At 45.1% G+C, this 26,445-nt stretch overlaps 2 protein-coding genes across 2 annotated transcripts in view; one reads left to right on the forward strand and one right to left on the reverse strand.

The window, feature by feature from the left end:
• plg (plasminogen) overlaps positions 1–26,445 on the forward strand; it is a 97,948-nt gene that overhangs the window by 37,216 nt on the left and 34,287 nt on the right. The window contains exons 9-14 of the mRNA XM_059985266.1: positions 1,214–1,370; positions 3,205–3,398; positions 6,310–6,458; positions 8,927–9,023; positions 17,142–17,262; positions 19,512–19,586. Coding sequence (XP_059841249.1) covers positions 1,214–1,370; positions 3,205–3,398; positions 6,310–6,458; positions 8,927–9,023; positions 17,142–17,262; positions 19,512–19,586 — 793 coding nt within the window. The remainder of the gene's footprint in view (positions 1–1,213; positions 1,371–3,204; positions 3,399–6,309; positions 6,459–8,926; positions 9,024–17,141; positions 17,263–19,511; positions 19,587–26,445) is intronic.
• Positions 23,412–26,159, reverse strand: LOC132403172 (uncharacterized). The gene is made up of 2 exons (XM_059986528.1): positions 24,155–26,159; positions 23,412–23,880 (listed from the first exon to the last, which is right to left on the reverse strand). The coding sequence occupies exon 1, from the start codon at positions 26,006–26,008 to the stop codon at positions 24,479–24,481; it is 1,530 nt and encodes a 509-aa protein (XP_059842511.1). The 5' UTR covers positions 26,009–26,159; the 3' UTR covers positions 23,412–23,880; positions 24,155–24,478.

Here is a 26,445-nt window from a genome sequence, read left to right on the forward strand (position 1 = left end):
TCAGCTGAACAGTAGTCCATCCATCTTGTACAAAGAGCTCTTCGAATAGTCCCCATCCCTCCTAGCCCACAACTGTTCCTTTTAAAAGAAGTATCCATTTCCTTTTTGAAACCAGTCTGAGACATTAACCACAGTCCTCTTTGGATGCTACCTCACCTGCTGGACCCACAAAGTAAGAAAAATTCAGTTAGGTGTCTCCAAGTTTAGCCAGCTATCAAATTTGTTTCAAACCTAGAATTTTTCCAAATGTCCTTCAGAACTTGGAACATAATCAGTGGATGTTTTTAAAGGTCTGATAGAGTCAGAAAAAAAGCTAAACTTCAAAAATACCCTTTAAATAATTAAAAGTATCGGAGCAACATCAACAAATTAAGACCATGAGAAATAGTTAATATTTACCAGGGTCCCTCCCAGAAAACCCTCTCTTCTTATTGTATCTACAGGGGGATTTCCCTTATCTGTAATTGACAATGCATTGGCAACAGACACTCACAGCAACAGAGTTAGGAAATAAACTAATAACTGATTAAAAATAGCAAACCATAGATTTCCTGTTTATGGATAATCATCGTTTTCAATAAGTTACCTTATGAAGCTAGTAAATTAAAATAGAGACACATGAGATCCTGCAGATGCTAGAAATCCAGAGTAACACACACAAAATGCTGGAGGAACCCAACAGGTCAGGCAGCATCTATGGAAAGGAATAAACAGTTGATGTTTGACCTTTCTTCAAGACTGGAAAGGAAGAGGGAAATAATGAGAATAAGAAGGTGGGGATAAAGGAAGTACCAGCTGGGAGCTGATAGGTGACACCAGGTGAGGGAGAAGTTGGGTGGGTGGGGGAGTGGTGATGAAGTGAGAGCTGGGAGGTGATAACTGGAAAAGATGAAGGGCTGACAAAGAAGGAATCTGCTAGGAATGGAGAATGGACCATGGGAGAAAGGGAAGAATGAGGGGAATGGGAAAAGAGAGGAGGGGGAAGGGGGAGAAATTGCCTGAAGGGGGAGAAATCGATATTCATGCTGTCAGTGCAGAGACTACCGTGCTGGAATATAAGGTGCTGCTTCTCCTACCTGACTGTGGCCTCATCATGGTGGTAGAGGAGGCCATGGACCAACATGTCAGAATGGGAATGGGAAGTAGAATTGAAAAGGGTGGTAAGCCAATGCTCTGATCAGAAAGTTCCCAAGATTTTGCTGTTTATTTTTAGTGTCAGTAGACGAAGGTGGACCCACTGACTGCTACGTTGGCAATGGGTTGGACTACCGCGGAACTACTGCTGTGACCGCGACAGGGAAACGATGCCAGGAATGGGCATCTATGACACCACACAGACATGAAAAGACACCGAGGAATTTCCCTGATGCGTACGTAATACAAAAACAGTTAAATTATACCAGACTCTTAGGTTCAGTAAGAGTAGAACTTAAAAGCATTCTCAGGACATTTCACCCCTTTTCTGTTTGGGTAGCCTCCAACATCAATTCCTCTAACTTCTGGTAATTTCTCCCCCCCTCCCTTTTTCCATTCCCCATTCTGGCTTCCCTCTTTTCTCCTTACCACCCTCTGGTGTCCTTCCTCTTGTCCATTCTTCCATGATCTACTCTCCTCTCCTATCTGATTCCTTCTTCTTCAGTACTTTAGCTCTTCCACCAATCATCTCCCAGCTTCTCATTTCATCCTCCCACCCACCTTACCCCTCATCTGGTGTCACCTATCACCTGCCATTTGTACTCCTTCCCCTCCCCCCACCTCCCAGAAGTTTTCATGTTTTATTGTTCTACAACATTGAATCACAGTGGATTTAATCTGGCTGATCAACAGAAAAAGACTCTTGTGTCAACGTGAAAACAGATCTTTACAAAATGTTCTAAAATAATTCCAAATATAAAACGGAAAATAATTGGTTGCATAAGTATTCACCCCCTTTAATATGACACACCAAGTCATCACTGGTGCAGCCAATTTGTTTTAGAAGTCACATGGTTAGTTACATGGAGATCACCTGTGGGCAGTCAAGGGGTTTCAATTGATAGCAGTAATTATGCCTCTTCAGAGTGGCTTCAGATAGACTGCAGTTCAAGCTTACGGATGTAAATGCCATGAAAATTGGCTTCTTGCAGCAGCAGCCTGACATTGAGGTGCATCCTGGGAATCTCTGGGACACACCATCAGTGATGTAACCTGGGGTCGTCGGGTGTTTCGGCTCTTTCTCTCCAGGTGACCCAGCCTGGGGTGATCAGGCCCCGACTTGTGTCCCAGTAACATTGGTCCATGGGTCACACCGCTTGATCCTCAGCCACCTGGAGGCTCACACAGCGTCTCTGTGACGGTCCTGATGTCTCTTTTCTTCGCCACCCTCGTAATCCTAAGGAGAGAGTAGGTTCTGCTGGGCAAGCAGCCAGCAAAAGCTCTACAACCCACCTCTATAGACCCGCATTGTGCCCTCCACCCGTCACTGGCACTGCTCTACCAGCTCCTGGTACTTGGCTTTCTTATGGTCAAATGCCTCCTCAATCTGATCTTCCCAAGGAACTGTCCGTTCTACCATGACCAGCTGCGTCGAGGTTTCTGACGGAATGACCATGTCAGGCCTCAGGGATGATGATGCAATAAAGTCGGGGAACTTTAATTGCTTGCCAAGATTGACTTTCAGTTGCCAGTCAGACGCGGTGGCGAGCAAGCCTGCTGGTGATCTGGGCTGAGGCTGTGGTCGGTCTCCAGCTTTGACAAAGGCTATGGGACTTCTGGGTAGGTGGAGGTGCCTGCTGTTGTTAGTGGCCGAGGTGACTGCCTTCAGCACCTGATCATGGCACCAGCACCAGTGGCCTTTTCCTGAGGCTTTTGGGCAGCTGCCAAGGATATGGTCATTGACAGTACATTCACTTTCAGCTTAAATACACAAAGTCTGAATTACAGACTTTTATGATCTGTAACTTCAAAACATTAAACTAATTCAAAGGAAAACAAGCAAACCGAGAGATTCGAGTCTAACTTCTAAGTTGCGCACATACCACAGCATCGTGACGTATGCCTCACGTATTGAATGAACAAAAATGCTCAATCAAACAATATACTTACGATATTACTCAAGTACTGCTGAAACATTAAATACGTTAACATCTCTGTCCAAGTGGACTCGGATTGTACAGATACATAGCCCTGAGAGGTTGCTGATTTCTTTCTACTTTCAATCCACAGGGGGCTGGTTGACAATTTTTGCAGAAACCCTGATGATGACCGGGCACCTTGGTGCTACACGACCAATCCGTTTGTCCGGTGGGAATACTGCAGGATTTCCAAATGCGAGACCCCGGAATCTCAATGGCCTGATTTAAGCCCCAACCCCCCAGCAACCACAGCAGAGGTGGAGCAGGTCCCCGCCCCCTCAGACGGTAACTGAATGTAATCTTTTATCCTAGTGTCCCATGTGGAAATCTGAAATCAAAACAGAAAGTTTTGAAATACTAGGTTTGTGGACAAAGAAAATTAATAATCGGAAGCATTATGCCTGTTTCTGTCCCCACAGATTATTGACCTATTAAATAGTTTCTCTCTCCCCTGGATTCTGACTGGCATGCTGAGGGTTTCCAGCATACAGCCACAGAACACTGTAACAGCCAAACAGGCCCATCTGTGCTGAACTGTAATTCTGCCTAGTCCCATTGACTTGCACCTGTACTCATGTAGTCATCCAAATTTCCCTTAAATGTTGAAATCAAAACCGCATCCTCCACTTCAGCTGCAAGCTCATTCCATACTCGCACCACCGTCTGAGTGAAGACATTCCCCATCAGGTTTCCCTTAAATATTTCACCTTTCACCCTTAACCTATTGGTCCTACCTTTACCCAGCTTCCATAGAAAAAAGTTTGCTTGCATTGATACCCCTTATAACTCTGTATCTCTCCTCATTCTCCTGTGAACCTAGGAATAAAGTCCTAACCTAATAAAATCCCTGCTTTTTTATTACAAGAAGCTCTGCATTTCACTGCAGCAGACCACAAAACCACTGTAATCTTTCATTGAATTCCTTCTCTTTAGTCTAAATACACCATTGTGCAACTGGCTGTTGGACTCTCTAACCAGAGAGCCACTCTGGTTCACACAGCCACTCCTCCCTCCCCATCATCCTCAACACGGGTGCCCCCCCACCCCGGCTGTGTACTGAGCCCATTGCTGTACACTCTGCTCACACACGGCCGTGTGGTTAAACATCTGAGCAAGTTCACCGATGACACCACAGTTGAGGGCCTCATCACCAACAATGATGAGACAGCCTACAGAGAGGAGGTGGAAGACCTCAGGGCCTGGTGCCAGGCCTCCTTAATGTCAACAAGATGGTTATCAACTTCAGGAGGGCTCACACCACTTTCGGGCACAGCAGGGGAAACTGCAAGCAGTTTCAAACTCCTGGGAGTGCACATCACACGCAACCTCTCATGGTCCCAGAACACACGATACACAGTCAGAAAGGATCAACAATTCCTCTGATTTCTGAGGAGACTGAAGAGAGCTGGACTTTGCACATTCATAATCACATCATTCTACATGCATCTCCACGTGATACGGAAACTGCACTGCAGCAGGCAGGAGGGCTCGACAACGGGTGGTCAAAACTGCCCAACACATCACTGTCACCAGCCCATCCACCTTCGAGGGTCTGGAAAAGGGCCAGTAACATCACGAAGGAATCCACACACTCTGCTCATGAACTGTTTGTCCCACTCCCGTCAGGGAGAAGGCTACATAGCATCCATGCCAGGACCTCCAGACTCAGAAACAGTTACCTTCCCCAAGCAGTAAGGCTGATCAACACCTCCACCACTACTTCCTGTCAGTCACCTTATGTACAGCCCAGCATCACTTTATGGACACACAATCAATCTATATGTATAAGCTATGTGTATAAGTATTTACATTTATTGTGCGTTTTTTCATTATTGTGTGTTTTTTCGTTATTGTGTTCTTGATCTTTTGTGTTTTATTCTGTGCTGCATCGGATCCGAGTAACGATTACTTCTTTCTCCTTACACTTGTGTACAGGAAATGACATTAAACAATCTTCGATCTTGACTGAGATCAGCAGTTCTCAAACCACCCCGACTGGCACCAACAATCATTCCAAGGTCAAAGTCACTTAGATCACAACTCTTCCCCATTCTGACGTTTGGCTTGAACAACGTCTGAACTTCTTGACCACGGTTTCATGCTTTTATGCATTGCAACACCGCCATATGATTGGCTGATTAGATATTTGCCATAATGAGTAGGTATACAGGTGTACCTAACAGAGTGGCCACTGAATGTGAAATGAACAGATTTTCCCTTCAAGTAGAGGTGAAACCTACCTCTGTCCCAGTGATATGATCAGTGCAATGCAGACTTCATCAGCAGTTTACAACACACCACAAGTGTTCCCAGGGTCTACCTTCTGGTGTTTGCAATGTCTGTGTATTCAAGGGATATATTTGATGCCCTTCCCATGCTGGTAGATCTGACTCCATCTTCTCCTTTTGGTTTCCCTACTGTATAGAGTGGGTGATGGGGTGGAACCACATCTCTATGAAAGGAGGTGTAAGGCATTCCTTTCCTCTGCTCGTCTGCAGGCCACTCTTGGGCAAGGTGTAGATCCTGCTTAGCCCCCGGTCAGGGTCATGAGAGCAGGTCGTATGAGCAGTTGGTGTGACCGCTGATACCAACCAGACAACCTCTGAAGAGAATTGATAATAGCTGGGGTCACCCATCTTGTAAAGGCACTGCCCAGATGAAGACAATGGCAAGCCGCTCCTGCAGAAAAATTTGCCAAGAGCAATCATAGTCATGAGATCTTGACTGACCATCATACAACACAGCACAGAACGATGATGATGACTCTATATGGGGAGAAATGAAATGGGCTTAGAGCCGATGGGTTCTCGATGATCAGCACTGACTCGTGGGGGCTGTACCTATGTTGAGTGACTCATCCCTAACTGAAAGGGCAATCTGAGGAGCACTACAAAAACTGGGGCCTCCCCACCCATGAGCTGTCGATGAGAAACTCATTTGGACTCCAGGGGTAACCACACATCCAAGCCAGATTTTAGGGTGAAAATTAAAAGAGATGGGTGACCATCAGGATCAGCACAGCTGAGCCTATTTCAGCACAGAAAAGCCTATTTCTCTGCTTTGACTCAATGAGTTGGACTTGTTATCTTCTTCCTTCTCAGTTCATTAAGACCCCCCCCCACCTTGTCTCAGAGGTCACACTGACATAGAACTCACTTTGTCCTCCCCACTTCAAATTTTAATTATGTTTTGTCAGACTGTATGTTCGACAACGGAGAGACATATCGCGGGACCCGCTCCACCACGTCAAGCAGCCGGACTTGCCAAGACTGGTCATCGATGACCCCCCACTTTCACAGAAGCTACACCCCCAAGACCCACCCTGACGCGGGATTGGAAAGGAACGTGAGTTGAGCAGGGGTTCCGGGCTGGGGTGGCGCAACAATGCAGCGAATCTACTTCACTGGTTCCATACTGTCCCAGCCCTTTATTAGAGGGTCTCTCTTACAAAGCAGGTGGGGGAAACTGAGGGTACTCAAGCCATTGGCACAATGTATTGAAGTCCTACTTCACCTCACTTTTCACACTTTCCCTTTGAAGGGATTAATAAGTAAGGAGCATTTGATGCCTCTGGGCCTGCACTCACTAGAGTTCAGAAGAATGAGGAGGAATCTCTTTGGAACCTATCGAATATTGAAAGGCTTAGATAGATTGGAGAGGATGTTTCCTATAGTGGGGATCTAGAAACAGAGGGAACAGCCTCAGAATATAAAGAAGTCACTTTAGAACAGAAGAATTTCTTTAGCCAGAAGGAACTTATTGCCTGTGGAGGCCAAGTCACTGAGTATATTCAGAGGTTGATAGGTTCTTGATTAGTAAGGCCATCAAAGGTTATGACAAGAAGGCAGGAGAGTACGGTTGAGGGGGATGATAAATCAGCCGTGATGGAATGGATTTGTGAAAGGAAAATCATGTCTGACGAATCTTATAGAATTTTTTGAAGATGTAACTAGTAGAGTGGATAGGGGAGAGCCAGTGGATATGGTATATTTAGATTTTCAAAAGGCTTTTGACAAGGTCCCACACAGGAGATTAGCGTGCAAACTTAAAGCACACGGTATTGGGGGTATGGTATTGATGTGGATGGAGAATTGGTTGGCAGACAGGAAGCAAAGAGTGGGAGTAAACGGGACCTTTCCAGAATGGCAGGCAGTGACTAGTGGGGTACCGCAAGGCTCAGTGCTGGGACCCCAGTTGTTTACAATATATATTAATGATTTAGATGAGGAAATTAAATGCAGCATCTCCAAGTTTGCGGATGCCACGAAACTGGACGGCGGTGTTAACTGTGAGGAGGATGCTAAGAGAATGCAGGGTTACTTGGATAGGTTAGGTGAGTGGGCAAGTTCATGGCAGATGCAATTTAATGTGGATAGATGTGAGGTTATCCACTTTGGTTGCAAGAACAGGAAAACAGATTATTATCTGAACGGTGGCCGATTAGGAAAAGGGGAGGTGCAACGAGACCTGGGTGTCATTGTACACCAGTCATTGAAGGTGGGCATGCAGGTACAGCAGGCAGTGAAAAAGGCAAATGGTATGTTGGCATTCATAGCAATAGGATTTGAGTACAGGAGCAGGGAGGTTCTACTGCAGTTGTACAAGGCCTTGGTGAGACCGCACCTAGAGTATTGTGTGCAGTTTTGGTCCCCTAGACTGAGGAGAGACATTCTTGCCATAGAGGGAGTACAAAGAAGGTTCACCAGATTGATTCCTGGGATGGCAGGACTTTCATATGAAGAAAAACTGGATCGATTAGGCTTATACTCACTGGAATTTAGAAGATTGAGGGGGGATCTTATTGAAACGTATAAAATTCTAAAGGGATTGGACAGGCTAGATGCAAGAATATTGTTTCCGATGTTGGGGAAGTCCAGAACGAGGGGTCACAGTTTAAGGATAAAAGGGAAGCCTTTTAGGACCGAGTTGAGGAAAAAGTTCTTCACACAGAGAGTGGTGAATCTGTGGAATTCTCTACCACAGGAAACAGTTGAGGCCGGTTCATAGGCTATATTTAAGAGGAAGTTAGATATGGCCCTTGTGGCTAAAGGGATCAGGGGTATGGAGAGAAAGCAGGTACAAGGTTCTGAGTTGGATGATCAGCCATGATCATACTGAATGGCGGTGCAGGCTCCAAGGGCCGAATAGCCTACTCCTGCACCTATTTTCTATGTTTCTATGGAATGGCAGAGCAGACTCAATGGGCCAACTGGCCTAATTCTGCTCCGATGTCTTATGGTTACCTGTGCAGTGATAGAGATCCTTGTCCCCTAAGCTGCCTCTGACCTCACCCAGTTCCTTCTCCCATCATGTTGCTTGGGACTGAGCCACCAATGAGAGATCGTGTACTTCAGTTGACCACCAATGAAAGGCCATGTGCTTCAGCTGCAAACTGGATGACCAGAGGCAACTAACTGTGAAGGCCAGCATTGTGTCATTACAGTTCCAATAGGGGTTTGACTATGAGTGTGCAGCTTGGCAGAATCGATGGCTGACTTGCAGAAACGTTTCCAAGAGGTGCTTCTTTAATTCCTGTTTTTTGCCTATCCCCTTGCCTTAAGAATTGGCAATTAGCATAATATAGTCAAAGGGAGAACGTACAGACTCCTTACAGACAGCACCAGGAATTGAACTTGGTTTGCTGGAGCTGAAAAAACATTAATCTGACCACTAAGCTACCATGTAGTCCCAATACTCTTCACATGGTTCAGCAGCCAAATTCACTATATAACATTGTTACTGTGTTTATATATTATACTGTATATATCAAGCTTTTGGTACTGCTGGTCTAAAATGCTTCTGTTTAAATACAGTATTGCCGAAATCCAGACAGGGATCTCAGAGGCCCATGGTGTTACACAACAGATCCAGATAAACGATACGACTATTGTGATAATATTCCACAATGTGGTAAGTTGCATTGCTATGCAGTCTCTGTATATCCAGCAGAAAGGGCTGTCAGTAACCCTGATTGTGTATTTCCACTGTCCTCAATGAAGTCAACTTGGGTTTACTGTCAAACATGCAAGTATCTGTCTGCACAGGTGAAATGACAAACTTATTTGTAACAGTATAGCCATCCATCCCACAACCTTTGACTTCCTACCATCAGGCAGAAGGTATGGCAGTATGAAAAAAAAGGGACTGTCAGGCTGGGTAACAGTTCCTTCGCCCAGGCTCAGACGTTTCAACACCCTGCTACCACCCAGTACACATTGTCTATGACAATGGCAGTAGCAATAGTATTGTATATTTAACTGGATGTCATACATGGACCTTATGTCAACTTGTGGTCATGACTGGTCGTATCTGTTATATCTGACGATGATAGTTCTGTTGTGTGTTCAAAGGGGGCTGCTGAGTCCACATTGTCAGCGACATAATCGTGCACAGTAAGGGCATGAGGACTGTGCTGGATCTGTTGCTGCTGCTGCTTTCCTTCTCTCTCAGGCAGTGATTAGTACTGTTTGGCGTCTCTCCTCCAGGATGTTGTGAGTGCTTCAAACCAAGACTCTGCTCTTGCGCACTCTGTTCTAGCCATTTTCGTACAAGCCCAACACCTGCAATGTTAGCTTTCTTTAGAAACATAGAAAACCTACAGCACAATACAGGCCCTTCAGCCCACTAAGTTCTGCCGAACATGTCCCTACCTTAGAAATTACTAGGCTGACCTATAGTCCACTATTATTCTAAGCTCCACGTACCTATCAAAAAGTCTCTTAAAAGACCCTATCGTATCCGCCTCCACAACTGTTGCCGGCAGCCCATCCCACGCACTCACCACCCTCTGCGTAAAAAATTTACTCCTGACATCTCCTCTGTACTTATTCCCCAGCACTTTAAACCTGTGTTCTCTTGTGGCAACCATTTCAACCCTGGGAAAAAGCCTCTGACTATCCACATGATCAATGCCTCTCATCATCTTGTACACCTCTATCAGGTCACCTCTCATCCTCCGTCACTCCAAGGAGAAAAGGCCGAGTTCACTCAACCTATTCTCATAAGGCATGCCTCCCAATCCAGGCAACATCCTTGTAAATCTCTGCACCCTTTCTATGGCTTCCACATCCTTCCTGTAGCAAGGCGACCAGAACTGAGCACAGTACTCCAAGTGGGGTCTGACCAGGGTCCTATATAGCTGCAGCATTACTTCTCAGCTCCTAAATCCAATTCCACGATTGATAGAGGCCAATACACCATAAGCCTTCTTAACCACAGTCAACCTGCGCAGCTGCTTTGAGTATCCTATGGACTCAGACCCCAAGATCCCTCTGATCCTCCACACTGCCAAGAGTCTTACCATTAATACTATATTCTGCCATCATATTTGACCTACCAAAATGAGCCACTTCACACTTACCTGGGTTGATCTCCATCTGCCACTCCTCAGCCCAGTTTTGCATCCTATCAATGTCCCGCTGTAATTTCTGAATGCCCTCCACATGATCCACAACACCTCCAACCATTGTGTCATCAGTAAACCTACTAACACATCCATCTACTTCCTCATTTAGGTCATTTATAAAAATCACAAACAGTAGGAGTCCCAGAACAGATCTCTGAGGCACACCACTGGTCACCGACCTCCATGCAGAATATGACCCGTCTACAACCACTCTTTGCCTTCTGTGGGCAAGCCAGTTCTGGATCCGCAAAGCAATGTCCCCTTGGATCCCATGCCTCCTTACTTTCTCAATAAGCCTTGCATGGGGTACCTTATCAAATGTCTTGCTGAAATCCATATACACTACATCTACTACTCTTCTTTCATCAATGTGTTTAGTTGCATCCTCAAAAAATTCAATCAGGCTCGTAAGGCACGACCTGCCCTTGACAAAGCCATGCTGACTATTCCTCATCATATTATGCCTCTCCAAATGTTCATAAATCCTGCCTCTCAGGATCTTCTCCATCAACTTACCAACCACTGAGGTAAGACTCACTGGTCTATAATTTCCTGGGCTATCTCTTCTCCATTTTTTGAATAAAGGAACAACATCCACAACCCTCCAATCCTCCCGAATCGCTCCTCTTCCCACTGATGATAGAAAGATCATCGCCAGAGGCTCAAAAATCTCCTCCCTCGCCTCCCACTCTAGCTTGGGGTACATCTCATCCGGTCCCGGCAACTTATCCAACTTGATACTTTCCAGAAGCTCCAGCACATCCTCTTTCTTAATATCTACATGCTCAAGCGTTTCAGTCTGCTGCAAGTCATCACTACAATCACCAAGATCCTTTTCCATAGTGAATACTGAAACAAAGTATTCATTAAGTACCTCTGCTATTTCCTACGGTTCCATACACACTTTCCCACTGTCATAATTGATAGGTCCTATTCTTTTACATCTTATCCTCTTGCTCTTCATGTACTTGTAGAATGCCTTGGGGTTTTCCTTAATCCTGCCCGCCAAGGCCTTCTCATGGCCCCGTCTGGCTCTCCTAATTTCCTTCTTAAGCTCTTTCCGATTAGCCTCATAATCTTCTAAACCTCTAACGTTACCTAGTTCTCTGAACCTTTTCTTTTCTTTTTGATTAGATTTACAACAGCCTTTGTACACCACAGTTCCTGTACCCTACCATCCTTTCCCTGTCTCACTGGAATGTACCTATACAGAACTCCACACAAGTATCCCCTGAATATTTGCCACATTTCTTCCGTACTTTTCCCTGAGAACATCTGTTTCCAGTTTAAGCCTCCAATTTCCTGCCTGATAGCCTCATAATTCCCCCTACTCCAATTAAACGGTTTTCTAACTTGTCTGTTCCTATCTCTCTCCAATGCTATGGTAAAGTAGACAGAATTATGATCGCTATCTCCAAAATGCTCTCCCACTGAGAGACCTGACACCTGACCAGGTTCATTTCCCAATACCAGATCAAAGACAGCCTCTCCTCTTGTAGGCTTACCTACATATTGTGTTAAGAAACCTTCCTGAACACACCTAACAAACTCCACCCCATCCAAACCCCTTGCTCTAGGGACATGCCAATCAATATTTGGGAAATTAAAATCTCCCATCAAGACAACTCTATTAATTATTACACCTTTCCAGGATCTGCATCCCTATCTGCTTCTTGATATCCCTGTTACTGTTGGGCAGCCTATAAGAAACACTCAGTAGAGATATTGACCCCTTCCTGTTCCTAACCTCTACCCACAGAGACTCCGTAGACAATCCCCCCCCCCATGGTATCCACCTTTTCTGCAGCTGTGACACTATCTCTGATCAACAGTGCCACACCCCCACCTCTTTTGCCTCCCTCCCTGTCCTTTCTGAAACATCTAAAACCCTGCACTTGAAGTAACCATTCCAGCCCCTGAGCCATCCAAGTCTCTGTCGTGGCCACCACATCATAGCTCCAAGTACTGATCCACATTCTAAGCTCAACCGCTTTGTTCACAACACTGTTTGCATTAGAATAGACACATCTCAAACCTTCAGTCTGAGTGAATCCCTTCTCTATCACATGCCTTTCCTCCCTCTCGCACTGTCTCTAGGTTTTCTCTATTTGCCAGCCAACCTCCTCTTCCTCAGTCTCTTCAGTTCGGTTCCAACCCCCCCCCCCCCCCCCACCCAGCAGTTCTCGTTTAAACTCTCCCCAGTAGCCTTAGCAAACTTCTCCACCAGGATATTGGTTCCCCCGGGATTCAAGTGCAACCCGTCCTTTTTGTACAGGTCACACCTGCCCTAAAAGACGTCCCAATGATCCAGAAATGTGAATCCCTACCTCCTGCTCCATTCCTCAGCAACACATTTATCCTCCACCTCATTCTATTCGTATTCTCACTGTTGCATGGCACAGGCAGTAATCCCGAGATTACTACCTTTGTGGTCCTGCTTCCGAACTTCCTTCCTAACTCCCTGTAGTCTTTTTTCAGGACCTCTTCCCTTTTCCTACCTATGTCATTGGTACCAATATGTACCACGACCTCTGGCTGTTCTCCTTCCCACCGCAGGATATCTTGGACGCGATCCGAAACATCCCGGACCCTGGCACCTGGGAGGGCTGCTTTGGACCTCTTACGCCATTTGCCTCGATTCCTCATGCCCGGTGAAAGTTCACCACATAGTAGCTGCATGGGATTCGGGAAACCTTCCTGCTATGACATCCTCTGTCCACCAAATCATGGCCTCAACACTCATGGTCACTTCCCTGCAATAACCTCTAGGTTTGTTACTCGTTGTTGAAGACCTTGTACATTTACAGAATTCTTTATTATCTGTATCTCTGGAGCCTCAGGACTTACACCACCAGTTGTTAGCCCTCAACCAATCAGGGTCTTGAAAGGGCATATTGTCTCTCAGTCACAGCTTCACTCACCCCATCATTGAAATCTTCCCACAACCTATGGGTTCATTTTCAAGGACTCTTCACCTCAGGTTCTTGATATTTATTGTTTATTTATTTTTTATTATTATTTATTTCTTTTGTATTTGCAGTTTGTTGACCTTTGCACACTGGTTGAATGCCCAGGTTGGTGCATGGTCTTTCATTGATTTTATTGTGGTTATTATTCTGTTATGGATTGACTGAGTATGACAGCAAGAGAATGAACCTCAGGGTTGTATATGGTGACATTACAGTACTTTGATAATGAATTTACTTTGAACTCTGTATTTTTGTTGCAATATTATTTTCTGTGCTGTACGTGACAAATGCACTGTGCTTTGCAGCTCGGTTCCAGAGGATTGTTGTTTGGTTTTTCTGTGTATACGTGTGCAGTTGAATGACAATAAACTGGAAAATCAAAGTCTGTTGTAGTGCAAAGTGGTCATTTTCTGGTTCTACTGAGGTAATGTCTAAGGGTTTGAGGTTGGTCCAAGAACCGAATGGTTGAAGTGAAGCAGCTGCTCTTGAGCCTGGTGGTGTGGGACTTTATCTCCTGCTTGATGGTAGCTGTGAGAAGATGGCATGGCCCAGACAGTGGGCATTTTTGATGATAGATGTTGTCTTCTTGGCAGAGTCTCCGGATAGTGGAGAGCAATGTGCCTAAGAGGTATCGGGGCGAGTCCACTGCCTTCTGCTGTTTCTTACGTTCCTGAAGATCTGTATTGGCTCATCAGGTCATGATGAAATTGGTCAGGATCATTTCAAATAGCTGATGTACGTGATAATGTTTCCTGTAATCACCAACAGATATATATTCTACCCTGATAACTGTACTTCTGTGAGCAGAAGTTCCGGTTACTAACATTGTGTTTTTGGAGCAAAAAACTGCACATATAGAATCCATAAGATGCTGAAAATGCTCATCAAATTGGGAAATGTGTGCGGAGAGAGGAAACAAGCCTGGATTTAAGTTCAAGGGACTTTCATTATTGCTGACAAGGTTCTTTAAGTAGTGGAGTCAAAACTGTCAAAAACTTCACCTGTTCCAATAAAGAGTCCCAAAAATGAAATGTTGACTCTGTCTCCCTGCACGTCGATGCTGTCTAACCTACTGCTTGCCTTCTGTTTAGTCAAGCCCTCCCCAATCTCGCCTATTGAAAGCTACAGTGGCTGGAGTTAGGGTTGGCATTTTGGCTGTAACGTGAGCATCCCACAACAGGGCGTGTTCAATATTCAGACAAAGAGGCTGGACAACAGTCATGCTGGGACTAAAAGCCTAGTGAGGAGGGAAGGGGGTTTGCAAGTGATTACAGGTGATAAAAAAGAGAAAGAAGGTAGGAAAAGGTGCAGGAGAGATGCTGCTGCCTCCGAGCTCCAGAGCCTCAGGTTTAATCTTGACCTCTGGTGCTGCCTGCGTGGAGTCTACATGCTTACACTATGGGTTTTCCCTCCACGTGTGCCAGTAGGCAGGTTAATCATTTGGTCAGTAGGTTAATTTTTAGCATTGTTTAGATGATTGGTAGGTCTTCATCTTCGGTAGGTAGGTTAATTTGTTTACATTAGGTGACATGGTAGGTTAATTTGTTTACATTAGGTGACATGGTAGGTTAATTTGTTTACATTAGGTGACATGGTAGGTTAATTACTTGCATTGGTTGTAGAGATGGCAGGTAAATGGTTTGTATTGTTTGCATGTTTTCCTGTTGGTTTTCCTTGGGAATTCCAGGTTCCTTCCACATCTGGAGGATGTGTGGGTTGGGAGGCTAATTGACCACTGCATTTTGCCCTAGTCTACAAGTGAGTTTTAAAGCAGAAATGTAGAATATCACCTAAATTATGTCTCCTTGGTACAGGTGGTAGAGGGGTTGTACTACAGAGGTAGAGGTTGTATACAGAGAATACAGGGCTTAGGGGGTGTGATACAGGTGGTAGAGGGGTTGTACTACAGAGGTAGAGGTTGTATACAGAGGATACAGGGCTTAGGGGGTGTGATACAGGAGGTAGAGGGGTTGTACTACAGAGGTAGAGGTTGTATACAGAGGATACAGGGCTTAGGGGGTGTGATACAGGAGGTAGAGGGGTTGTACTACAGAGGTAAAGGTTGTATACAGAGAATACAGAGGTGTATTAGATGTATAATGTGGCAGGCAGATATGTTTTCTGCTGCTGGTAAACCCCGGGCTCCAATGAGCATGCCCTTCCCAATGATATTGGAAAATAAGGTACTTAACAAGTCAAGCAGCATCAATGGAGGGAAATGAACAACGTACAATGTTTTGGGTTGAGATCCCTCCTCTGGATTGAAGCACTGAGAGGATAATGTCAATATTAAATTGTGGAGGGTGGGAATGCAGCAAGAACTGGTCGGCCACAAGTGGACCCAGATAAGAAACAGTCTTGGATACAAAGTCTGCTTCAAGCTTGGTACTGTAAAGACGATTTGTTTCTGTGCTATATTTATTGCTCAGATTGATATGTTGTTTTGGTCTAAGTTCTTGAGAGTTATGAGTAAAAGTACAAGTTAACTCACTGAGCAGCCATCTCAATGAATAGCAGAGCAGGCTGAAGAGGCTGCATGGGATCCTGCTGTTCCTGAACGCTTTTGAATGCCCCGTTTGGAGCAGTTCAACCCTAACACTCAGAGGCAAGGGAAACATTTTGCAGCTGACAGAGATGTCCCAATGTGCACTAACATACAGCACCACAAGTGGGGGAGGGGAAGCTGGTTTTACGGATGAGGTTTTCTGTCCCCCAATCATAGAAGAGGTCAATGTTGACTGAATCCAATCATATTGCATCAGATCAAATTCACACTAAGTGCCTTAAAACAGTAATAAAGTAGAAAAGTGGAACGTAAGTTAAAACACACTTGGAATATTGTGTTCAGTTCTGGTCTCCTCATTATTAGAGAGGGTCCAGAAGAGATTTACGAGGGTCCTGCCTGGATTGGAGAGCATATCTTATGAGAATAGGCTGAGTGATCTAGGCTTTTCCCTTTGGAGTGAGGGAGGACAAGAGGTGACTTGATAGAAGTGTGCAAGGACAGCCAGAGAACTTTTCCCAGGATAGAAGTGGCCAATTCAAAGAGGCATAATTTTAAGGTGATTGGAGGAAAGTACAAAGGGGATGTCAGAGTTAAGTGTTTTACATAGAGAATGGTGGGTGTGTGGAACACTGACCATAAGACATAGGAGTAGAATTAAGCTGTTTGGCCCATCAAATCTGCTCCGCTATTTCATCACGGCTGATTTATTATCTCTCTCAATTCCATTCTCCTGCTCCCTCCCCATGACCTTTGACACCCTCATTAATCAAGAGCCTATCAACCTCTGCTTTAAATATGACTTGGCCTCCACAACCATCCTGTGGCAAAGAATTCCACAAATTCGCCGCCTTCTGGCTAAAGAAATATCCCCTCATCTCTGTTCTAAAGGGACATCCCTGTGTTCTGAGGCCCTGCACTCTGGTCCTAGACTATGGGAAACGTCCTCCCCATGCCTCCTCTATCTAGACCTGTCAATGTTAGGGACATTCAGGACATTTGGGATAGGCAGATGGAAAATAGAAAAATGGAGGGCTGTGTATGAGAGTAGGATAATATGTTAGCACAATATCGTGGGCCAAAGGGACTGTTTAGTGCTGTGATATTCTAAGTAACGATACGTACAATTAAGGTAATTTTGTTTTTTGCAGCTTCAGTTGTCACTGAATGTGGAACACCTGTTGTTGAACCCAAGAAATGCTTTGGACGTATTGTTGGCGGCTGCATATCCAAACCACATTCCTGGCCTTGGCAAGTCAGTTTACGCAGCAAGTGAGTGACCTCCTTAATTATGGTGGAAAGTCAACACAGGATGAATTTGCAAGGTAGTGTTGCGGCACTAGTGGGTGGGACTGGACAGTGTTTTGTCCTTGGATGGGAATGAGTGGAGGGGTCAATGGCGTGCTGCCCAGGTGACCTCACTTACATAGAACAGAGAAATTTAATAGCAAGTTTAATTGGGTTGCTCAAAACTGAGATAGAATAAACTGAACAAAAGCTATTTTGGAGATCCAGAGCAATACACCAATGGAGAATAATAAACTGTGGACGTTGTCGGCTAAGACATTCACCAGGACTGGAACGGAAGGGGAAAGAAATGGGTGGAGGGGAAGGGGGATGTTGTGAGAAACTAGGAGGCGATAGGTGGAAGAGGTGAAGGGCTAAAGAAGAAGGAGTCTGATCAGAGAGGAAAGTGGACCATGAGGATAAAGGAAAGGAGGAGGGGCACTGGAGAAAGGTGATAGGCAGGTGAGGAGAAGAGAAGGGTGAGAGGGGAGCCAGAATAGGGAATCGAGAAAGAGATAGTAGGAAGTTGATCAGACAGAATATGAGGTGTTGCTCCTCCAATCTGCAAGTGGCCTCTTCGAGAGTTGTATTTGGGAGGAGAATCAGTATCCATATTGGGGATTGTTATGGAAAAGGGGGACCTTGAGGCAGAAATAAATAGTTCCTGGAGGTGAGATGACAGGTAGTCAGGGGGGTGAAGTATGCATTAGGCATGCTTCAGGGCATGGATTATAGGAGTCAGGACATTACATTAGCATTATATAAGACATTGGTGAGGCCACACTAGGAGCATTGGTCACCCTGTTATAGGAAAGATGTTATTAAACTAAAAAAGAATGCTGAGATGTTGCCAGGACTTGAGGGCCTGTGTTCCATGAGGAGGTTGTGTAAACCATGACTTTATTCCGTGCAACGATGGAGTTTGAGGGGTGACCTGATAGAGGCATATCAGATCATAAGGGGCATAGCAGGGTGAAAACAGTGCTATGAACAAGACAGCATAGGAGATTCTACAGATGCTGAAAATCCAGAGCAACACATATAAAATGCTGGAGGATCTCAGCAGGCCAGGCAACGTCGACATTTCAGGTCAAGATCCTTCTTCGGGACTGGAAAGGAAGAGGGAAGATGCCAGAATAAAAACATGATGGGAGGGGAAGGAGGACAAGCTAGAAGGTGACAGGTGAATCCAGGTGGGTAGGAAAGGTAAGGATCTGGAGAGGCAAAATCTGATAGGAGAGAGTGGACCTTGGGAGAAAGGGAGGGAAGGAGGGGCTGTGAGGGAAGAGATAGGCAGGTAAGTTGAAGAGGTAGAGGCCTGAGTGGGGCACAGCAGACGAGGGGACCGGGATAGAGAAACAAAAACAGGGAAAACAATTACAGGAAGAAGAAATTGATGTTCCTGCCATCAGGTTGGATGTTTCCTAGACTGAATACAGGATGTTGCTTCTCCTCCCTGAGAACAGCCTCATCATGGCAGAAGAGGAGGCCCTGGATCAATATGTTGGAACTTCTATTCCCTTCCCTGACCTCTTTCATCTTCTCCTCACTTGCCTATCACCTCCTCCTGGTGGCAGTCCTTCGTCCCTTTTTCCCATGGTCCACTCTCCTCTCCTTTCAGATTCCTGCTTCTCCAGACCTTTATCTTTCCCACCCACTTGGCTTCAGCTATCACCTTCCAGCTATCCTCCTTCCCCACCTCCCACCTTTTTAATCTGGTCTCTTCCTCCTTCCTTTCCAGTCCTGAAGAAGAGCCTCTTGCCAAAATACCGACTGTTTATTCATCTCTATAGATGCAGCCTGACCTGTTGAGTTCCTCCAGCACTTTGTGTGGGCACAGGTTTAAGATTAGAGATGAGAGATTTAAGAAGGACATCACAGGCAGCTCCTTCATGCAGAGGGTGGTACAAATTCTGAATGAGCTGCCGGTAATGTTGCATATCAGCAACATTTAAAAGGTGTCTCTATAAGTACATGGATAGGAGCGGGTTAGAGGGCTATAGGCCTAATGTGGGCAGATGAGACTAATTAGCTGGGCAACACAGTTGGCATGGCCAGAGGGTCTGTTTTCATGTTGTATGACTCTATGTTTCTATTGTAGCTGTTGAAAGAAGATAGAGGTGAGGAGAATCTTTAAGTTTATTTACTTTCATATTTCTTTTATGAATGGCTCATTTTGTGAATCACTAAAAATTTTCACTCAACTGATGTCATAATGCCTACATTTATTGCAGCTCCGGTATACATTTCTGTGGAGGAAGTCTTATTGATCCCAAATGGGTCCTCACAGCTAAACATTGCATCGATCGGTAAGGATGTGATGATTGGAAAGTTTAAAGGCTATATACAGAGTTGTTTCTGTTGGCTGTCAGTCCAGTGACGTCTCATTCTCCTTGGTCTTCCTTAGTTCTGTTACCTCTTCTGGCCTGATGACCCTCTCAGATTGTTCCACTTCTCTCTATCTGATCCCTGATTTAATCACTCCACTGTTGACTATTCAGCTCCCTCACTGAAGCTAAGCCTCTTCCCCCTTTAAGATAGAGCGAATAAAATTTCCGGGCTGCAGATAAAGGGCCAAAGGGTGAGTTGGGTCCTGAGTGAGGCAGCCAACTTGCTGCTTATGATCATTTTATGAAGTGTTGCAAGAGCAAAAAGTAAGCGGGAAGAAGAAGCATGACAAGAGACAAAGGGAAGAGAAAGACTAAAAAGAAATGTGATCTCCTCGTACCAGACCAGAGATAACGTAAAATTCCACTGATAACCAATAAGATAGCTAGATTCACTCACCACCGAACCAAGAACTCTCCAGCAGAATACAGAGGCAACTGCGCTGGAATTACAGGAAAATTTACTGAACAACTACGTGCATGTGGGTGATGATAGAAAACAATAAAACCAAGTTCAACTACAAGAAAAATACAAAATACAAAATAAAATTATACACCACAATCAAACAGATGGAAGAAGAGAAACACTCTGGCAGAGAGATATAGAGCTGATGGGCTGAATGGCCTTCTCTACTGTGAACATTCTGTAATGCATTAGTGTAAACTTCATTTTACTGCATGTTTCACTATCTTGAAGGGTGGCATAACTTAGTTGAACTTCTGCCTGACAGCACTTGGAGACCCAGGCTCAATTCCATCCTCAGGCACTGTCAGTGTGGAGTTTGAACACCTTTCCTGCGGCTGCACAGCTTTGGTGCAGTTTCCTCCCACGTCCCAAAGCCATGTGGGTTAGTACATGTACATTGACCACTGTAAATTGCCCCGGTGAGGGTAGAATCTGGGAGGGCGATGATGGGAATGTAGGGTGAAAGAACGGCTGGGTTAGTGTAAATGTGTGGTTGATGATCAGGTAGGCCTATTTCTGCGATACTGTAAGAAGGCAAGCTATAATATTAGCCAACATAGGAAGGCCAACCTCCAATGGCAGTCAAGGCTGTACCATCGCCCTAATGCTTGTCAATCATTTTCACTGCAACCTTGAACATCACCTCCAACAAGCATATGGCAGATGTAATTTCACTGGTTCTCCACTCAGCCTTGGATCACCTAGACCAGGGGTCAGCAACCTTTACCACTGAAAGAGCCACTTGGACCAGTTTCCCACAGAAAAGAAAACACTGGGAGCCGCAAAACCCGTTTGACATTTAAAATGAAATAACACTGCATATAACGTTTTGTTTTGCCTTTATGCTATGTATAAACAAACTATAATGTGTTGCATTTATGAAATTGATGAACTCCTGCAGAGAAAACGAAATTACATTTCTGCATGCAACAAAAACATTTTGAACTCCGAAAAAAAGACGTTGGGTTGAAGGTTACTTTTAAGTAAAATACTCAACGTCTATTTGAGTCCTTCTTGTATTTATGAAAAACGCCAAACTTAAATTTGCTGCCAGCAGCAAACCAAAAATAACGTCAGCCAGCTGTCAACCTGAAAAATAAAAGGACTATTTCACTGAACAATGAAAACATATGAATATATGTAAAATAATAGGCAATTAAAATATTTATCATACTTGGTCAGGTTGACTCACACCTGACAATGCAGTCGTATTCAGTAGGGATGGATCGATGCTTAGGGGAGTGACCGGGAAGAATAATGTGTTTTTTTCCTCTCTGAACTCACAGAAGCGTTTCCCAAACGATGTTTGCATTGCGATGATTGCAGAATGTAAATACTCCGAATTTATCATGTCGTGACCTTGTTTGAACTCTCTCAAATTGGGGAAGTGAGACAATGTGCCTTTCTGTAAATCTCTGGCAAGCACTGTCAACTTGCGCTCAAATGCCAAAACATCCTCCAACATGTGCAGGGCTGTACGTCCTTACCCCTGAAGAGCTGTGTTCAGCGTGTTCAGGTGCGCTGTCATGTCTACCATGAAGTGTAGCTTTTCCAGCCACTCTGGCTGTTCCAGCTCAGGAAAGTTGAGCCCTTTGCTGCCCAGGAAAGTTTTCACTTCTTCCAGACACGCGACAAACCGTTTCAGCACCTCCCCTCTGGACAGCCAGCGATAAAAACATGTTGTAGCGGTGTGCTACATGCAGTCAGTAAACTGCAGTCAAAGATAGCTTTATTCGAACTAAACAGCCTTGCTTTTAAGCCTCCCTCAACCCGCCCCCCATGGGCCCGGATGCTGCAAAAGACACGTACTCACAAACCCCCGTAGGCTATCTCCCTTAGCCTGAACGCTGGCTAATTGTGAGCCGGTTCGGATGTGTCAGGAAATGGGTCGCCACAACGTCTTATTTAGATTGTACAAGATCACCATAATCTTCAAATTTAGAATTACATTTCAAAAACTAACAAACTAACATAAAATACATTTTAATTAAATACTGACCATGTAGCGGTGTGCTAAACGCAGCGCTAAAATTACGACACGGAGTCGGTAACTGCAGTCGAAGGATAAAACTTTATTCGAAATCTTCAGCCTCACTTTTAAGCCTCCCTCAACCTGCCCCCCATGGCGCAGAGGCTCCAAAGCTCTGTGCTCGCAAACCCCCGTAGGCTATCTAATTGTGAGTCGGTTCGGATGTGCCAGGAAAAGGGTCGCCACAACCAATTATTTCCCAAAGCAACAGGGAGCCGCAGCACAGACGTAAAAGAGCCACATGTGGCTCCGGAGCCACGGGTTGCCGACCCCCGACCTAGACAATACCCATACCTACAGTATACCATCCTGCTGTTTAATGATTACAGCACACAGCGTTCAACACCATCAAACCGGCAGTATTAATCAAAAAGCTCCAAAACCTAGGCCTCTGTAACTCACTCTGCAACTGGATCCTTGACCAATCACAGTCTTTGCGGGTGGGAAATAACATCTCCTTCTCACTGACAAACAACACTGGTGCACCTCAGAAACACATGCTTTAGCCCACTGCTTTACTCTCTCTACACCCACAACTGTGTGGCTAGGCACAGCTAAAACACCATCTATAAATCTGGCAACAACACAACTATTGGCAGAAATTCAGATGGGGACAAGGAGGCATATAGGGTTGGGATAGATCAGCTGGTTGAGTGGTGTTGGTATTACAACAACTACCTTGTACTCAACATAGGACCAAGGAACTGATTGTAGACTTCAGGGGGAAGAAGTCAAGGGAACACAAATCCATCCTCGTTGAGGAATCAGCAGTGGAATGGGTGAGCAGTTTCAGGTTCCTGGGTGTCAACATCTCTGACGATCTATCCTGGGCCCAACGTATAGATGCAGTTACAAAGGCACGACAGTGGCTATATTTGAAGAAACACACTCGCAAATTTCTACAGATGTACTGTTGAGAGCATTCTAACTGGCTGCATCACCGTCTGGTATGGAGAGGACATTGCCAGAGGATTAGAAAAAGCTGCAGAGGGTTGTAAACTCAGCCAGCTTCATCATGGGCTCCATCCTCCCCAGCATCCCTGATGCCTTCAAAAGGTGATGCCCCAAAAAGGCAGCATCCATTATTAAAGAACCTCATCACCCAGGACATGCCATCTTCTCATTGCTCCAATCAGGGAGGAGATACAGGAGCCTGAAGGCTGATGCACCATCAATAACTCACACTGAGACGTAAGGCGAGTTATCGGCTTTTATTGACTGGAAGAAGGAACCAGGAGTGAGTGTCCATCATACTATATCAACATATCAGGCCTCAGATCGCCTTTATACAGGGGCCTGTGGGAGGAGCCACAGGAGCAGTCAGAAGGGGGCGTGTCCAGACAGGCACATAGTTCACCACATTCATCCCCCCTTTGTTTGAAAGAGTCCCCGATTTTATTGACTGGAAGAAGGAACCAGGAGTGAGTGTCCATCATACTATGTCCTGGAGACTGAGGCCGAGCGTCAGGCCTCAGATCGCCTTTATACAGGGGCCTGTGGGAGGAGCCACAGGAGCAGTCAGAAGGGGGCGTGTCCAGACAGGCACATAGTTCACCACAAAGGCACACACTCAATGTTTCAAGAATAGCTTCTGTAACATTCTCCTTCGCGTGTAACGAAACGCCGAATTAAACGTCGAGATAAACCACAGTCAATACGAACCAGATCGCAGTAAGATTAACCATTTACTGTTCACTCTTCACATTAACATATGGTGAAAACTGTTGATAAAACAATACAAGATTGATACAGTATTTGTTCCTTAATATCACATTTCAATTGTAAATACTAGCAAAGGTGACTAGAACAACATTACACTAAGGTGCAGTATACAGGGAGAGTTTACCTGCTCCATTGACTACTTTAAATACACTTCCATGCAAACTATCCGTGACTCTTTAAATAACGAAAGCATAAACATTATCGACCGTCGTTACTTCTAACAGGATCGGCATTAACATCTTAGTTCAACATATCAATTATCTATTAACTTACAGCGTTGCTCTCACTGTGATTTCTCATGCCTGCAAAACAACTTCTGCTCAGGTGTGCCTCGTGGAAAGCCCCCACCCTCGCGCTAATTTCAAACCGGTATTTTCCCACAAGACGCGGCGAAACCGGATGTGACATCATCGCATGCCGATATATTTTACATGCAATTAATATACTTTAAACACTTCTAATTCTAACTAGAAAATACTATCAAATGAATTACTAGGTGAAAATATTATAAACTAAATAACTGTCATAAAGACAGCACACTCCCCGCTTGACCTTCATAAGGTCACAATGAGCAGAGTACAAAACTTAGTCTCTTAATCAGTCATTGGGTAGAAGTAGAACAACTTCTGTAACTGGCCTTTGGTAAATTTTCACATCGCCTTGGTCGGTAGTCTTCAATTCGATCTTCCTGACATGTCCATCCTCGCTAGGGAATGTAGCAGTGATTCTGGCCATTGGCCAGCTGTTGCGGGTGATCTGCTTGTTCCTGAGCAGGACTAAGTCTCCAACTTGAAGATTCCTGTGGGGTTCTGTCCACTTTCGTCTCTGTTGCAACAAAGGTAGATATTTTTGTCTCCAGCGAGGCCAGAACTGATTTGCCAGAGCCTGGACTTGTCTCCATTGCTTTGTGTACAAATCCTTGTCTGAGAAGTCTCCTGGTGGAGAAGGTGCTCCTGCCTTCTGTGTAAGGAGCATTGATGGCGAAAGGATGAAGGGGTTTTCTGGGTCAGAGGACACAGGCAGGAGTGGTCGTGAGTTCATAATGGCTGTGACCTCTGCCATTAGGGTGCACAGTACCTCGTGGGCCAATCGGGTGCGTTGCTGCATCTCAGGTTTCCTTTTCCGGGTTTTCCGTAAAGACGTGAACCGTTTGACTGCCTGCTCTTTGTTATCTGGTGAGCGCTGGCGCAGTTCTCTGAAAGGCAATGGGGCAACCCCATTATTTGCTTCATCTCTGAAGACCTTGGTGTCTTTGGGTTTTAAAGAAATGGTATCTTGAGCTGATTGTGCAAGTTTGTTTCCGTGCTCGGTTCGAACGAAAACTGACTGACCTAGCGTCTCGTCGGTTACTTTACGCTTGGTAATGTCTTGTTGTGCTTCTTTAGGGTACACCTTAGTGAGGCAGATCTTGGAACAAGAACGGCTTGACTGAGTTTGACCGCAAACTTCTGTACAGTTCGAGCTGACAATTGTTGTCCTGGAGTGAACCTCTCCCTCCCCGCCGTCCTGTTGTGGGGGTGAAGGAGCGTTGTCGGTTCTTTCATTCTCGACTTCATCACGGAGCCGTGAGGGTAAATTTCCTTCCTCGTATGGATGTGATGCAATCGTGACTCTCTGAGGTTCCTCGTAGCTGGGGAAGTTATCGAATACGTATGGAGAGGGGAGACGAGCCTGCCTGTCTATTTGAGATTGTACATAGTCGCTTGTGCGTTCCAGTCTGGTCCTTTCTAAAGTAGATCTTACTGCGATCAGATCACGCGACCCTTCAGCTTCTTCTATGTACTTTGCTTCCGCCATGGCAGCTTCTTCTTCTCTTTCTAGCTGCAGCACTTGCAACTCTGTCAATATTTTTGCCATTTCCAACTGGGTTTCGGCTTTTCTGGCGGCCCTTTCTTTCTGGATTTCGGCTTCTCTGGCAGCCCTTTCGGCTTCTCTGGCAGCCTTTTCTTTCTGGATTTCGGCTTCTCTGGTGGCCTGTTTCATTTTCAAAACTGCTTCTTGTCTGGCGTAACGCAGTCGCACCTTGGCGGCTTCTGCCTTGGCTCTTGCCTGGGTGGACTTACTTGATGTCGGTTTACTGCCCTTGTCGCTGGGCGGCGTCGACTTGATGCTGGATCGAACTGACATTGCAGCACTTGAAACACCTGATAATGCCGCTTTTTCACTGTAACGTTCTCCTTCGCGTGTAACGAAACGCCGAATTAAGCGTCGAGATAAACCACAGTCAATACGAACCAGATCGCAGTAAGATTAACCATTTACTGTTCACTCTTCATATTAACATATGGTGAAAACTGTTGATAAAACAATACAAGATTGATACAGTATTTGTTCCTTCCTTAATATCACATTTCAATTGTAAATACTAGCAAAGGTGACTAGAACAACATTACACTAAGGTGCAGTATACAGGGAGAGTTTACCTGCTCCATTGACTACTTTAAATACACTTCCATGCAAACTATCCGCAACTCTTTAACTAACGAAAGCATAAACATTATCGACCGTCGTTACTTCTAACAGGATCGGCATTAACATCTTAGTTCAACATATCAATTATCTAT

Source organism: Hypanus sabinus, chromosome 12 (genome assembly GCF_030144855.1).
Source record: "Hypanus sabinus isolate sHypSab1 chromosome 12, sHypSab1.hap1, whole genome shotgun sequence".
NCBI classification, from domain to species: domain Eukaryota; kingdom Metazoa; phylum Chordata; class Chondrichthyes; order Myliobatiformes; family Dasyatidae; genus Hypanus; species Hypanus sabinus.